Genomic DNA, 16,734 nt, shown 5'->3' with positions numbered 1-16,734 from the left:
TCTTCCACCATTACATATTAAGTTAGGACTAATGAAGCAATTCACCAAAGCTTTAGACAGAAATGGTAATTGCTTCACATACATCTGCAATACGTTCCCTGGACTCAGTAGTGAAAAACTTAAGGCAGGAATATTTGATGGTCCTCAAGTTCGCAGGCTCATCAACGATACCAATTTTACAAGTGTCATGACTGTCACTGAAGCATCGGCCTGGAACAGTTTTGTCGCTGTTGTAAAATGTTTTTTGGGCAATCATAAAGCTCCCAATTACGAGGAACTGGTCAAAAACATGCTCACTAACTTTCAAAACTTAGGAGCTAACATGAGCATAAAATTGCACTTCCTTCACAGCCACTTGGATCGATTTCCTCGTAATCTAGGTGATTTCAGTGAGGAACAAGGAGAGCGGTTCCATCAAGATATGAAAGGAATAGAGGATAGATATAAAGGAAGATGGGACAGGCATATGATGGCAGATTATTGCTGGAATCTGCAACGTGACTGTTCTGAAGAGACCTATAAAAGGAAAGCGTGCAGGAAGCGGTTCGTCATGGACGGAAAATGATATACTTACAGAAAAACTTTTCAATTATGTTTTATACGTGGACAAATGCCTATCAGGTTTTCATAGAAGCTATTTATAAAGATTATTTTCTTTTTTCATTGTAGTTTGTAGCGCTCGAGTTCAGTATTAGCAATTTTTTCTAATTTTTTGAATAAATCATGCATTATCTCAAAAACTAGAGCCAAACTGCATAAATGGTTGCTATATTCGTCCTCAGCACCACTAACCCATCCTAAAGCCACTCAAATATCCTTGGCAAGAAAATGAGTGTTGACCAGTGTTATTTTTACTTTTATGCCCGTTTACTTGCGTGATGAAATAAAATCTTGATTCTTGATTTCATCATTACGGTCGTTTTTCACATCATACGTAGCGAGGATGAAAATTTGCTGTCTAATATTGCGTTGCTATGCCGTTGCTACGTCTAGTTATAAACAACGGTCCGACGTAACTCCAGGGATAACTTATGTTGGAGTAAGTGCCGTTTTTTTTTATATGCCGTAATACTGGTTTAAAGTAATCACTCTTCACTGTTCATTATTCATGTACTCACTTAGTTACTTAAAATGTTTAAAGAGTTTGGCGACACGTAAGATTTACCTTTTGACTCAGATTTCATTGTTGTTTCTGTAATTAATTGTTTGTCCCTACAACACACAGTAATCGTGACACTGACGACAACTTTTGACTAATCGGTGTACTCGTCTTTCTTCGTGTCTTCGTTTTATTGGGTCCTACTCAAGACTACGATTTGTCTTTCTTTCGTTGATCCATTGCTCTCAAGGTTTGTAACTGTTCATCAGTAAGAACGCTAAGTGCGATAAACCAATATCACTCAAGTGAAGTCTTACTATACCGTCGCGTTGAGAACGGTAAAGATAAACTTTCATCAGTCAAATCACTGAGCAATACTTCAGTCTCTATGTCACGAATTATCAAGCTTCCAAAACTGAAGCAATCTTATAGCGTTTGCGTCCAGACAACTATCGCTAAAGTACTCTAGAGCGACTGAAGACCAACGAACTAACTGAACATTTCCATGTCCGAGTTGCATTGTAGTCGCATTGAATTTCGTTTTCGATGCGGCTACAACTCTCTTCCATGGTAAATGTTATCTTTGATCGAACTGATGGGATATCAGTTCGATTTTACACAGAGTACACGAAGGACCTTGCCCCCCTTCTTGCAGCGGTGTACCGTAGTTCTCTAGAAGAGCGTAGCGTTCCAAAGAATTGGAAAAGGGCACAGGTCATCCCCGTTTTCAAGAAGGGACGTCGAACAGATGTGCAGAACTATAGACCTATATCTCTAACGTCGATCAGTTGTAGAATTTTGGAACACGTATTATGTTCGAGTATAATGACTTTCCTGGAGACTAGAAATCTACTCTGTAGGAATCAGCATGGGTTTCGAAAAAGACGATCGTGTGAAACCCAGCTCGCGCTATTCCTCCACGAGACTCAGAGGGCCATAGACACGGGTTCCCAGGTACATGCCGTGTTTCTTGACTTCCGCAAGGCGTTCGATACAGTTCCCCACAGTCGTCAAATGAACAAAGTAAGAGCATATGGACTATCACACCAATTGTGTGATTGGATTGAAGAGTTCCTAGATAACAGAACGCAGCCTGTCATTCTCAATGGAGAGAAGTCTTCCGAAGTAAGAGTGATTTCAGGTGTGCCGCAGGGGAGTGTCGTAAGACCGTTGCTATTCACAATATACATAAATGACATTGTGGATGACATCGGAAGTTCACTGAGGCTTTTCATGGATGATGCTGTGGCATATCGAGAAGTTGTAACAATGGAAAATTGTACTGAAATTCAGGAGGATCTGCAGCGAATTGACGCATGGTGCAGGGAATGGCAATTGAATCTCAATGTAGACAAGTGTAATGTGCTGCGAATACGTAGAAAGAAAGATCCCTTATCATTTAGCTACAATATAGTAGGTCAGCAACTGGAAGCAGTTAATTCCATAAATTATCTGGGAGTACGCATTAGGAGTGATTTAAAATGGAATGATTATATAAAGTTGATCGTCGGTAAAGCAGATGCCAGACTGAGATTCATTGGGAGAATCTAAAGGAAATGCAATCCGAAAACAAAGGAAGCAGGTTACAATACGCTTGTTCGCCCACTGCTTGAATACTGCTCAGCAGTGTGGGATTCGTACCAGATAGGGTTGATAGAAGATATAGAGAAGATCCAACGGAGAGCAGCGCGCTTCGTTACAGGATCATTCAGTAATCGCGAAAGCTTTACGGAGATGATAGATAAACTCCAGTGGAAGACTCTGCAGGAGAGACGCTCAGTACCTCGGTACGGGCTTATGTTGAAGTTTCGAGAACATACCTTCACCGAAGAGTCAAGCAGTATATTGCTCCCTCCTACGTATATCTCGCGAAGATACCATGAGGGTAAAATCAGAGAGATTAGAGCCCACACAGAGGCATACCGACAATCCTTCTTTCCACGAACAATGCGTGACTGGAATAGAAGGGAGAACCGGTAGAGGTACTCAAGGTATCCTCCGCCACACACCGTCAGGTGGCTTGCGGAGTATGGATGTAGATTACTTTCTTGGATTTAACCTTTGTTCATATGATTTTGAATATATTCTACAGATGTTTGATAAAGAATCTAGGATAAACCTTTCCTCTTATCTCCCATTTTCGTTTGCCATTCTCGGTATTTGAATAATATAGGTGTTAATCAAAATATTACCAGTGTAGATTTTATCGTCAATAGTTGCCGTCACTGTCAAGATGACTCGCTTTCCTGCTTTAAGTCTCCACAAAGTTTGTTAATTGGGGTTTTCTGTCCTTGGGGCGTTACACTGTTCAGAAAAAGCGCTGAACTACAAAATCCCAAGAAATGGTTCATCTCTTCGGAAATGTAGGTTTCAGCGGCAGAGTATCTCAAACTGTTGAGAATCGCTCTGAAATTTGTGCTCTATACATGGTGAGCGGTGGTTTTGTGCATGGATGTTAAAGTTCCTTTAAAAGTGGATAGATGGATGTTCATGACAAAGGATGCAGCCATCCGTGTGTAGTCAGCCACGACCTGGTGCAGAAAGTCGTCGAAACAATGTATCTGTCTGCATGTCCATTTTCCGTAGCAGATGTTACCAGTTATTATTTTTTTTCTGTTTCCCGTTTTCTGCTAGACGCGTTCCACTTTTATTTACAGAGCGTTATCAGTGGTCACTGATGTTTGTCGCTCTCTTTTACATGTCGTGCAGTCCACTGGACATTTTTCCCTCGTTGTTAGCGGATGCTGAAGTCATAAAGGAAAACAAAACTTAGTTTCAGTTTCACCTTCCACTACTTTTCCTCTTTTACGAACCGGCTTTTGTTTCCGCTGCCTTTGGGTTTTATATCATTTCACATATCTGTAGTTTCACCGTTTTCTACACGCAGCTCAGAACACACAAAACACTGTTATACGTACAGAATAGGTAAAACTATGGACATATGTCTATGAGGACAAGTTTTGTGAAGCTTTAGACTCTCTCGATTACCGACGTCGTATTTTTGTACGAAAATACTCGCTCACAATTTGCCCAGCAAACACGAGAAAAGTTTGTGTATGAGCAATCGGTTGGAAACTTTCCTCATGTCAGCACGTTGTAGGTGTCACCACCGGCGCCAACCTTGTGTGAATGCTCTGAAAAGCTGATCATTTACATATCACAGCATCTTCTTCCTGTCGGCTAAATTTCGCGTCTGTAGCACGTCATCTTCGTGGTGTAGCAATATTAATGGCCAGTAGTGTACTTATAAAGAAATAGGAGACCTTACTTTTGGGATTACCCACGTATTATTATTATTTGCTCTCTTGTGAAACGCGTACAGGTTATTAAATGCCACAGAGTGCCCTTCAAACGCAAAAGTACTCTTCGCAGTGGTATCGTCCACCATTTTGCTACTATTGATGTCAACTTTAGCGGAGTCACCGTGTTTGACGTGAATATGATTGTTGCAGGAGCGGCTGCTGCTGTCGGTTCTGCCCCGCCACGTTGCCATGGAGATGAAGGCAGACATCGCGGGAAAACCCAAGGACTCCATGTTCCACAAGATCTACATCCAGCGGCATGAGAACGTCAGGTAACTCACAGCTGTTCATTACAGTCACTATAGTTCAATTCTTTTATCTTGGCGGCTCGCGCATGCCCGCCCAGACGCCGGAGATTGCTGCGTTGCCAGTTGCAAACGACGCACGCGCCAAGAGAATCAGCGCCATGGTATAGTACAGTATAGTTCGCAAACTTACGTTTAGGGGGGAGCGCGCAGTTTATGAAGTAAAGCCACCACGGCCGCATTAACCCTTTCGCTGCTGCAGAGACGTGCTCCCCGCATTCCGCGCTGTGCGCGATTTTGTCATCACTGCACTGCTCGCCTGTGCGGACACATAGTATTCCGACTGCTTTGACACACTTATCATTCGATTTCACAAAAACTATTTGGTCCAAAAATTTGATTTTTACACATCTTCTTGACTGATACCTTCCCCCATAAATGACTTAATTTTGTTTCGATGTTCAGCGCAGTTATTGTGCAGCATTAAATGTAGTAAACAGCATTAAATATAGTAAACAGCATTAAATGTAATAAACCATTTTGAAATTTTGAAGAGTTTGCAGAGGTAAAAGTCCATAGCGTATACTTTCCGTATGGTTCATTTTAGTTGCCACAATGTTGAGAATGAAATGTGGAGAAGATACCTAAGTTTCATATAAAATTTACTGTATAACAATATCTCATTTAATTTAAGTACCAGATAGGTGTCATATGTAATATTGACAAATATTCCGTCTTTAGAGACTGTAATAAAACTTTTATTTATACCAGAGTCATTTCGGTTTTTTCTAAAACGTTCTGATTAAAACGCAGTTGGCGAATTACACAAAACTGAATTGTGGACGCAATAAAACATAGAAACTAAAATATATTGTCAGTGAGGTCCAGTGCGCAAACAATTTGTGTTTGTCACAACCGACAGCAAATACTTGCCAAAACATAGGTAGACTAAAACATTGAATCTCATGATGTTACCAAAGCAGCGAAGCAAAGTATTGCGTCAGACAATCAAGTAGCTCGGCAACGTACGAGCCGAAATTCTGCTCTAAATAATACTTTTAATACTGTCGCAAAAGAATATATCTCAATATGAATAGTAAAACACCGACTGCGGAAGAGAAGATATACAAACAAAACAGATGAAATGAATATTGTATCTGTGTCTTTTCATTGTTTTTAATTGCTGTGAAAAGAAATATTGGAGGACAAAAATTAGAAAAACCGAAAACTTATTATGATTATAATGAAGAGACAAAGCACTAGAAATTTCAAAAAATTACAATCAAACGAATAAAATTCATGACGTAAGACACTTCGATATTGTTTCTAAATAAAGAAAATATTAACCACAGAACGAGGTTTGAACTCTGAACCTTGGACTGAGCAGCCCAACATCTTAACCATTTCACTAACGCAGCTAGTCTTGCAACCAACCTCCTGGAGGAGTATAAAACATCACGCAAAATACCGACAAACACTGTTGGTAAGACTATGAATTATTGACGTATCATCGAAATAAACAATTATCGCTGTTCTTTATTGCAAAAAAGCGGTTCGTGAGACTGATACAAACACCTTTCCTTGCTATCCCTGAATGAGGAGGCTTATTGCTTGTTTGGTTTAATTAATTAATAGAATATGAAGCAACTGGTATAAAAAATGCTTTTTCCAAACTTTCTATAAAAGAAAGTCTGCTATCAAGACATTGCTTTTGTTGAATTGCTTTGTTTATGAATGAACATTTCTAAAACTGAAGACACTCGTCCGTGCTCTGCACTGCAATCGAGCTCTGGCAACGTCGTTCTCTGTTCATTGACTGACTGTGTTTTGTGACGTCAGATGCGCAGAACGAACCTAAACTCGGCCGCCGTGGTAAATGTCGCGCACTATAGTCATTATAGTACTCTGGGGTCAATTCTAGTGTCTGATTGCACTCTTCGGCTTTTTTAGCAATGACGTCATTCCTAAGGCAGAGACACTTCGTAGGGGGCAATCTTTGAAAGCAACCAATCATATTCTGCATCTACATGTGCTATTCACAATAACGTGCTTGGCGGAGGGTTCAATGAACCACCTTCAAGCTGTCTCTCAACCGTTCCACTCTCGAAGGGTGCGCGCGTAAAACGAGCACTCAAATTTTTCTGTGCGATTCCTGATTTCTCTTATTTTATCCTGATGATCATTTCTCCTCACATAGGTGGTTGCCGACAGAATGTTTTCGCAATCGGAGGAGAAAACTGGTGATTGAGATTTCATGAGAAGATCCCGTCGCAGCGAAAAACGCCTTTGTTTTAATGATTGCCACTCCATTTCACATGTCATGTCTGTGGCGCTTTCTACACTATTTCTCGACAGTACAAAACGAGTCGCCCTTGTTTGTACTTTTTCGATGTCATCCGTCAGTCCTACCTGCTGTGGATGCCACCCCGCACACCAATACTCCAGAATTTATTTTCGTATACAAACGAATGTAGAATACCATAAAATTACCAACACAGTTCATGTGATTAATGACTTAGCCACAAATTATACCGACAAGAATTAAAGGTAACGAAAATAAATAAGAATAGAAATAGACAAGTATACATGACTGAAATAAATTATTATCGTAGTTTATTCGAGTAAGAACCTTTAAATGCAGTACAGTCTAACGCATGGTGAAGTCATAAAATTATGAATCAGCGATAACTTTTAATACTAATCCTTAAATACAACGGGACGAGTACACAAGTAAAGGATCTAACAAATACTGGAATCGGTAACTGGAGTTAATTCTACTAACAAATTTTAACCATTGCACGATTCGTTATTTAGATCGTTTAAACAAGTGTACACACTAAAGTATTGCAGTATTTATCCGTATGGTATTACTATCTTCATTACTATGAAAAAGAGAAAGAATTGCTTCTCGTAGTAGTTCTGAGATCAATAGGAAATGTAGAAATCCTACAAAACCATAGCTCACAGATTTAAACCAAAAATGTCCGAAATTATTAACCATCGAAAAGTTGGAATCGGTAACGAAATTTGACCTCCTACATACGTCAATTCTAGTTACCGATTCCATCCATTTGGTGGTTCATTAATTAGATCATTATTTCAGCACGTGTGTGTACTAAAATGTAGGCTAATATGATTTCTGCATTTGTATTCGCTCTCTGAAATAATGCAAAAAAGTTACTAATATTGGAATCGGCAACTATAATTGACCTATATAGAAGGTCAGTTCTACTTACCGATTCCAATTTTTGTTATGCACCGCGGTAGTTTTAGAGAGCAATTACAAATGCTATTACGTTTCAGTGTATACATCTGCAAAAATAATTTACATATGAATCATGGAGCGGTTGGAATCGGTAACTGGAACTACATTGGTTAATTCTAGTTATGGATTCCAATATTACTTGTTTTTCATTGATCTTCGTTTGTCATGTATTGGCTTTTCTTTTAGAATTTAGTGCGTCGATCGCTCCACATTTTATGCTACTGTTTCCTATTTGTTGTCGTCATTCATTTATTTTTCCCGTTTTTCTGATACATTTTAGTTTCTCACCTCCCAAAACTCCCACTTTCCTGCACTCCTCCCGTTAGATTCAATAATTAATGTAGAATTAACGCTATTTTATACGAGGACGAGTCAAATGAATACCTTAAATATTTGTTTTAAATACCACTTATTGTGCAGAAGTGGTTCAAATCTGTATCACTTTTCAACAAAATCTCCCCCACGCTCAATGCAAGTCCTCCAGCGCTTACAAAGTGCATAAATTCCTTTAGAAAAAAATTCTTTTGGTAGTCCACGCAACCACTCATGCACCGCGTGGCGTACCTCTCCATCAGAACGGAACTTTTTTCCTCCCATTGCGTCCTTGAGTGGTCCAAACTTATGGAAATCACTTGAGGCAAGGTCTGGTGAGTATGGTGGATGAGGAAGACACTCAGAATGCAGGTCTGTGATTGTCGCAACTGTTGTACGTGCAGTGTAGGGCCTTGCATTGTCATGTTGCTAAAGGACACCTGCTGACAGCAATCCACGTCACTTTGATTTGATTGCAGCCCGCAGATGGTTTTTTTAAATCTGTGTATGATGCACTGGTCACAGTGGTCCCTCTAGGCATGTAATGCTCCAAAAAGATGCCTTTTTCGTCCCAAAGGAGAGTCAGCATAACTTTCCCTACTGATGGTTCTGTTCGAAACTTCTTTGGTTTTGGTGATGAGGAATGGCGGCATTCCTTGCTCGCCCTCTTCGTTTCCGGTTGGTGGAAGTGAACCCAGGTTTCGTCCCCAGTAACGATTCTCGGAAGGAAGCCATCACCTTCTCGTTCAAAGCGCCGAAGGAGTTCTTCACAAGCATCAACACGGCACTCACGGACTTCGAACGCCGTCAGGTGATTGGGTGTCAGTTGTGTCATACGTCTGTACGCAAGGTTTACACACTCATAAACATCTCTAGGTGCACTGCTTTCGATGTGATACTGAAGTGGAAACGTGAAGGGACACGTGCAGCACAAAAGCGTACAGGCTGACCTCGTCTGTTGACTGAGAGAGACCGCCGACAGTTGAAGAGGATCGTAATGGGTAGTAGGCAGACATCTGTCCGGACCATCACACAGGAATTCCAAACTGCATCAGGATCGATTGCAAGTACCATCACAGTTAGGCGGGAAGTGAGAAAACTTGGACTTCATGGTCGAGCGGTCGCTAATACGCCACACATCACGCCAGTAAATGCCAGACGACGCCTCGCTCTGTGTAAGGAGCGTAAACATTGGACGACTGAACAGCGGAAAGACGTTGTGGGGAGTGACGAATCGCGGTACACACTGTGGCGATCCGATGGCAGGGCGTGGGTATGGCGAATGCCCGGTGAACGGCATCTGCCAGCGTGTGTAGTGTGTGGTCGTATTTTTAGTGGAGGGGGCTTGCACCGCTTGTTGTTTTGCGTGGCACTATCACAGGCCTACATTGATGTTTTAAGCACCTTCTTGCTTAGCCCTGTTGAGGGGCAATTCGGTGATGGCGACTGCATCTCTCAACACGATCGAGCCCTTGTTCATAACGCATGGCCTGTGGTGGAGTGGTTACACGACAATAACATCCCTGTAATGGACTGGCCTTCACAGAGTCCTGACGTGAATCCTATAGAACACCTTTGCCATGTTTTGGAGCGCCGACTTCGTGCCAGGCTTCACCGACCGACATCGATACCTCTCCTCAGTGCAGCACTCTGTGAAGAATGGGCTGCCATTCCCCAAGAAACCTTCCAGCACCTGACTGAACCTATACCTGCAAGAGTGGAATCTGTCAGCAAGGCTTACAGTGGGCCAAAACCATACCTTAGGGATGTTTTGGACCCCAGACTTCGTCCCAGGCTTCACCGACCGGCATCGATACCTCTCCTCAGTGCAGCTCTCTGTGAAGAATGGGCTGCCATTCCCCAAGAAACCTTCCAGCAGCTGACTGAACGTATGCCTGCAATAGTGGAAGCTGTCATCAAGGCTACCACCTGCCACACCTGCAGCTAAGGCGTTCGGATTCTTTTCATCACATAGTGTATGTTCGACTGTAGATACCTTCGCAGCCGTCGTTCACTCCTGTTATCTACAGTCATTGGGGGACCACACTTGCCTAAACGCCGGATTTGGATAGCGCTGTTTCCTCAGCCATGGTTCCACCCTTGGCCGGAAAGCCAATGGTCGTGTCCTTTTGGACATCAGATAAATCCTTCCGTTCCATATTATGACAACGACTTCACTGTTACCCGCGTCTTCCTGATACACATTACATACCCTCCACTGCTAGTGCTGCCACCTGCAGTCTGTGAGTGGTTATTGCACGTTGACGTCCAACTTAGGCGGTAATCGTATTAATGTAACTGGACCGTACACTATGCATTTGATAGATATATTTTCGTTTCTGCGGCTCCCACTCATCATCATTTTCTTCTTCTTGAGACGTAATTCATGGGATAAAGGAGAAACTGTGACAGTAATCGTTTACTTTGTCCAGTGATGCAGTACACATGCAACGATCGATGTGAACAACATGGCGACGTCATATCATTAGCGATTTCTTTTAAATGTGAACAACACGCACAATACTGATTTTACAATTCACTACATCGCAAAAAAATCGTTCAAATTACAACTATTATGCTCAAATGCATATAAATAAGAGAAACATTTCTTGGAAACAAAACGAATCGAGTACCTTAAAAGCAAGTTCTGCAGCTGTTATGGTCATAATGACACATACCTAGAACTGAAAAATTATGTATCGTAAATAGATCTTGTGTAATATCAGAAAACTGCCTTTAGCTGTGTAGCTGAACTGGAGAGCGAGATAGAGAATTACGAAGATATGTGCACATTAGTAGAAAATTAGAATGGTTTTGACAAGAGTAACTTCAGCTATTTTTCGGAGAGGAGACGAACAGAGAAGCTAAAAAAAGAAAAAGTCTCGACAGATATGTCTGATACCTAGATACACAGTTCGAACAGAAAATAGAGTACATGGAAATGAAACCAAACTCAGTATCGAAAAATACACTTTAGCAACGTAACTCAAGTGAAGACTGCAGTACGCAGTTACAGCTTTCTATAAAATACTCGTCCTCAGGTGGGAAATCTGAATATATTGATTTCATAAACTTTTTGCTCATGTATCATGTACTGAAGATAACATAATTGTAGAGGAAAGCTGACTGTTTGTTGGCCCTGAGTTGCACATGTGAACAGTGTCGTGAAATAACACCTTAAACGTCATGAAATGCAAAAATTTGAAATAAAGGAAACGAATCTAATTAAATGCCAAAAGAAACTGATTGTGTGCTCAATCCGAGCTATGTAACGAAACCTCAGTACCGGAGCACATTATGAACGACTTGTGATATGAAGTGCAAAGTTAGACTAAGAATATCCAAAAAATAAATCACTGCTCTATTCGGAAGAAAATTGTTTGAAATTTTCAACACTGTTCACTAAAAATTACTGTACTTGCTACTACGACACATGACAATCCTGACTACACACTGTTTGCACAAGAATGCAGGGTGAGATGCTCCCTGACATCAAAGTCACTTACCTCTTGCTCAGCATGCTGCTTCTGTCTCTGGAGTACTGTCGTTCTCGAAAGGATATAAAAATCAACAGATACAGTAGCTAAAGGTAAATAATTTACTCTAAATTCTTTTTATCAGAAACAGCCTGTCGCTTCTTGTGACGTAAGATGCAATGCACACACGGTAAAAACTCAAAACCTTACTATAAATCATGTAGGTGAATTTTTCTTTAAAGTAAATCGATCTTGAGAAATCAGACTCTGATTAGAGAGAAAAAGACTGCCCAACGTAAGAGGACTCTAACGACAACAAAATTCTCTCATTATAAAGAAACTACAATCACACCTTTAAAATTTCACTAAAATAATCTCTTTTAACATAAATAAGATGAATTTCCACTCCCAAAATAAACTGTTCAAGATAGTTTCATCCAGATTCACAAATAACGTATCTCCTTCCCTGAAAAACTCAACTGCTCGCCACTATACCTGATATAAGCGCTGTGTAACAGATTGACTAGCAAATCAGCCACAGATAAAACTAAACGCAGTGTCAAGGCTCTTATTCACTCTCATCCCCTGCGCTCATTCATCTTTGTCCCAGTACAGTAGAGGTAAATTATTTAAAATAGCAGAAAACATATGAGAACCTTACCTTTCCGCTGTCCCCCAGAAAAAAGTAATAAGGGTTGCCTTAGCCGTTGTAAGGCAAGAAGAATGATTTTTTTAAATATTACAAAGGAAAGAGTACAATAAATTACAACTGTAAATGACATTACAAGTGTTAGAACTTAGGTTACAGGATCTACCTTCATTACTGCATAACTGATCATGAAAAGAAAATCGTCACAGAAATACATTTCACATTGGAGACTGATAATTCTTCCAGACAACACTGCCTTACCTTTAACAGCTTGTAACTATTCTTTGAACTGGTGGAAAATCCTTTATATACTAGTAATTCATCATTACCACTATTATTTTGCAAAACTGATTTTTCCATTTGGACAGACAACTATAATCTCAAATATCTGTATGTCTCCTCAGAACTGCCACTAAATATCATTTTAAAACACATGACTGTTACTGCTGTATGTAAAAATGATGGTTTTCAAATCTGTATACATGTTTCATCAGTATGTTTCACTTCCAAAAATTTCACATTAGAAAATGTTTACTAAGAGTACAATTCCTGTTTCAGTTTTTTGTGTTGAGTAGTTTAACTCCTTGCTCAGGACCATCAGTAGGAAGTCTCTAACCGAGTCACATTTCGTTACAGTCTCTAAACGTGTGTAATCGAATTTTTTTTTTTAGTTGTCAGAATCGGGATGTACTTCGTCGCCAATGTGACACGTTCTTAAGAATAGCTCAAAAGTCACGAGAATTATTTTCCGCGCATTTACATTACGATGGTAGTAGAACATTTTTTGTACTTATCGATTAAAAAGTATAGTAGAAGACGAGTATGCCAAGAAACTGAAAAATAGTAACATCCAGCTCAGGGAGACATCGTTCACTAGTTGACGTATCCCCTACCCACATTTTGACGTAGGAAAATGCGTGGAATTCAGATTGTCACCTCTTTTGTAGTTTTTCGTTGAGACAGTTACTAACGCGCGAACTCTTCGCTGTATTGCATGAAAGTGCATTTTTGTAGAAGCAAATGATCACATAAGTTGACTGTATGAAAATGTTTGTAATCGTGGCTGTAGTCTGTCTGTCCCACAATACTTCTGTGGTATGCAGCCAAGGCTGTTTACGGTTTAGACTGCGCGTAGAACTGTGTTCTGGTGAAATTCACCTAAATGCCATGAATACATAATAATGCAGAAAGTGCCAAAATATAAACAAGGATAATCAAAAGCATCGCACTTGCTTTTTCTTTCACTATGGCCAGCCGGTGTGGCCAAGCGGTTCTAGGCGCTTCGGTCTGGAACCGCGAGACCGCTACGGTCGCAGGTTCTAAACCTGCCTCGGGCATGGATGTGTGTGTTGTCCTTAGGTTAGTTAGTTTTAAGTAGTTCTAAGTTATAGGGGACTGATGATGTCAGATGTTAAGTCCCATAGTGCTCAGAGCCATTTTTTTTCACTACGTGTAGGCTGTTGCTCCATTATTCTTATATGATAGGCTTTATGGTGTTTCAAAGCTTTGCGTTTCTATACACGTGAAGACCAAGCCAGTAAAATGTTCTCTGAGTTCCTGCTTACGTTATTCAAAATCATAGCTCTTTATTCGTGTTCTTCACGGGTTGCGATAACAAGGTGTTCGATTTGTTCTCCATCAGCCATAATGGTACAGGTTATTAAAATACCATTTTGTCATTGTGTGGATTTGTTCCACTGTTTAAACTCGTGTCGGCAAATTTTTTGTACAAAGTTGTTTTTTTTTTGTTCGTCAGAGTTCAGTCATAATGCGTTTATCTGTTCACTAACAGTTGGCCGTGACGATCAACAAAACAGTTTCAGAAAAGAGAAAAAAGCCTTGAATAAAATACGAGGGTTATTCCAAAAGTAAGGTCCGATTGATTGCCAAATTGAAACCACAGTGAACATCAGAAATGTTTTACTTGTAACAATTAGCTACACCTTTCAGCTACTTCTCTACGTAGTCGCCGTTCTGACTTAGACTTTTGTCATAGCGTTGTACCAACTTTTCAATAGCCTCATCATAGAAGGCAGCCGCCAGTGCTTTCCGCCAGTTCTCCACGCTGGCCTACACCTCGTTGTCTGTGTCAAAATGTTGTCGTCAAAGACAGCGGTTCATGTGACCAGAGATGAAACTCAGGGGGAGACAATTGCGGACTGTATTGTGGGTAATCTAACATTTCCATTTGAAAACGATGCAGGAGCATCTTCATTGCACCTGCAGAATGCGGCTGAGAATTGTCGTGAAGACGAAACAGCACGACAGTTATGTAATGTTGGCTGCATAGCCTCAGGCGAAATTTCTCACCAGGCCCTCGTACTTGGCGGCAGACACTATTTTCTAGACATCTTTACGCACTCACTGCGAGCTCAGAAATGAGAAGAGCGACGTGATGCTAACTGGGGTTATACTAGAGACACTACCCAACACATCTGTGCAAAGCTTTATCGGATTTTCATCGTCGTTTCCATTTCGCGACCGATCGGACCTTACTTTTGGAATAACCCTCGTACAAAATCATGAGATGAAACCAGTAAAAATATCCAGAAACTTGAGGAAAAACAGCTAAACTTTTCTGTGGAAATTTGACAAGAGATGAGAAACGACTTGAAACCCGTGATTAAGAGGGTAGAGACCAGGCTATGTATTCTTGAAACTCGACAAAATAATTTAAAAACGGCACAGCGAAACTACAAATAAGAGCTTCTCGCAAAAATTAATCCCACTGTACTCAGCGCAGTTGTCCCGCAAATTCGCAGAATGCTACGATCACCTAAATGTCATTGTTGAAACAATTAGTGAACGCATAAACGCATTACGACTGAACTCTGACGAACAAAAATAACAAATATGTACGTTAATAGATAACAAAGAATTAGCCGACATGAGTTTAAACAGTGAAATAAATCCGCGCAAAGACGAAATATTACAACTCGCTAAAGAAAATATTGTAAAATCCTGTACCATTACGGCTGATGGAGAACAAATCGAATACCTTGCTATCGGAACTCGTGAAGAACACGAACAAAGAGCTATGATTTCGAGTAACGTAAACAGGGGCTCATAACATTTTACTAGTTTGGCCTCACGTATATAAAAACGCAAAGCTTTGAAACACCATGAAGAATATCATGTAAGAATAATGGAGCAACAGCTTACACAGTGAAAGTCGCTGGGGTATATTGTTGTAACGTTATAACTCCCGTGTTAGATTTTTTCGAACAATGAGATCTTGCACCTTTTTTATCTCTTTATTCCAGACAAAGACACGTTTATACAATAAATCATTTCTTTATTATTACTAAAACATTATAAATTAGTATAAACATGGTATGGAACATGTAATTTGCTAAACTTAAAAATCTTTCAACATGCAAAGATTTCACAAACTTTTTTGTTTACAATTACAACACCTGTGTGAACAACAGTTCGTAATATTTACAGCAAGTGATGAATTAAGGCTGATCACACTCCTTCTTACTCGTCAGACTGATATATGGCTTCTTGTGACATACACCCCTGCTAAAAAAAAAAGAACACTCGATGCTGCATGTTCTTTACAGATAAGACTGGAACAATGACGGCAGCGATGCTGTGTGAATCTGTTTTTCCTTTTAGGGCAGTAGTGACACCTCGTTTTTTCTCTTTATTCATTTTCTTCTTTAGCTGTCGGTAGTTTGTAAATGTGTACAACACCTTTCATTTTCTCCTTCAAGCGAAGTGATATCCTCGGAATCGACGGAATCGACATGCGTTTGATCATGTGTTTTTTTGTGAGGAGCATACTCAATTCTGTGATGTATCTTCTCTGTGGGATTAAATTATTTGTTTTTACCTTTAAGCCGGCCGGAGTGGCCGTGCGGTTCTAGGTGCTAAAGTCTGGAACCGAGCGACCGCTACGGTCGCAGGTTCGAATCCTGCCTCGGGCATGTATGTGTGTGATGTCCTTAGGTTAGTTACGTTTAATTAGCTCTAAGTTCTAGGCGACTGATGACCTCAGCAGTTAAGTCGCATAGCGCTCAGAGCCATTTGAACCATTTTTTTTTACCTTTATTATTTGAGCATTTATTGCTCTTATGTTGAACAAGCTGAAAAACAGTGTAAGACGCCAGCGGTTGCTTTTACTTGAAACAGAATATCCTGATTTCAAACGGTCGACAATATCTACACCTCCTTTTGTGGGATTGTAAAATGTTATGACTTCAGATTTGTTCGCTTCGCCGCTGTGAGCGTCTATAGCATCGTCGCTGTACATGGTGGATAACATTAGAACTTCCTTTTTCTGTTTCTTTTTTGGGACGTATGAGCAAATCAAGCAGTTGTTGCTTGATTCTTCTCCATATGCGAATATACTGCTGTTTAGTTGCCTATACCTTACGTCCA

At 40.4% G+C, this 16,734-nt stretch overlaps 1 protein-coding gene across 1 annotated transcript in view; it reads left to right on the top strand.

The window, feature by feature from the left end:
• Window positions 1–16,734, top strand: part of LOC124719778 (adenylate cyclase type 5-like) — a 597,816-nt gene that overhangs the window by 128,968 nt on the left and 452,114 nt on the right. Inside the window, exon 2 of the mRNA XM_047244976.1 lies at window positions 4,552–4,673. Within this exon, the coding sequence (XP_047100932.1) occupies window positions 4,591–4,673 (83 nt within the window). The 5' untranslated portion in view covers window positions 4,552–4,590. The remainder of the gene's footprint in view (window positions 1–4,551; window positions 4,674–16,734) is intronic.

Source organism: Schistocerca piceifrons, chromosome 11, assembly GCF_021461385.2.
Source record: "Schistocerca piceifrons isolate TAMUIC-IGC-003096 chromosome 11, iqSchPice1.1, whole genome shotgun sequence".
Taxonomy (NCBI): Eukaryota; Metazoa; Arthropoda; class Insecta; order Orthoptera; family Acrididae; genus Schistocerca; species Schistocerca piceifrons.
Note: the sequence above shows the minus strand (reverse complement) of the source record. Positions and strands in the feature narration are given on the sequence as shown.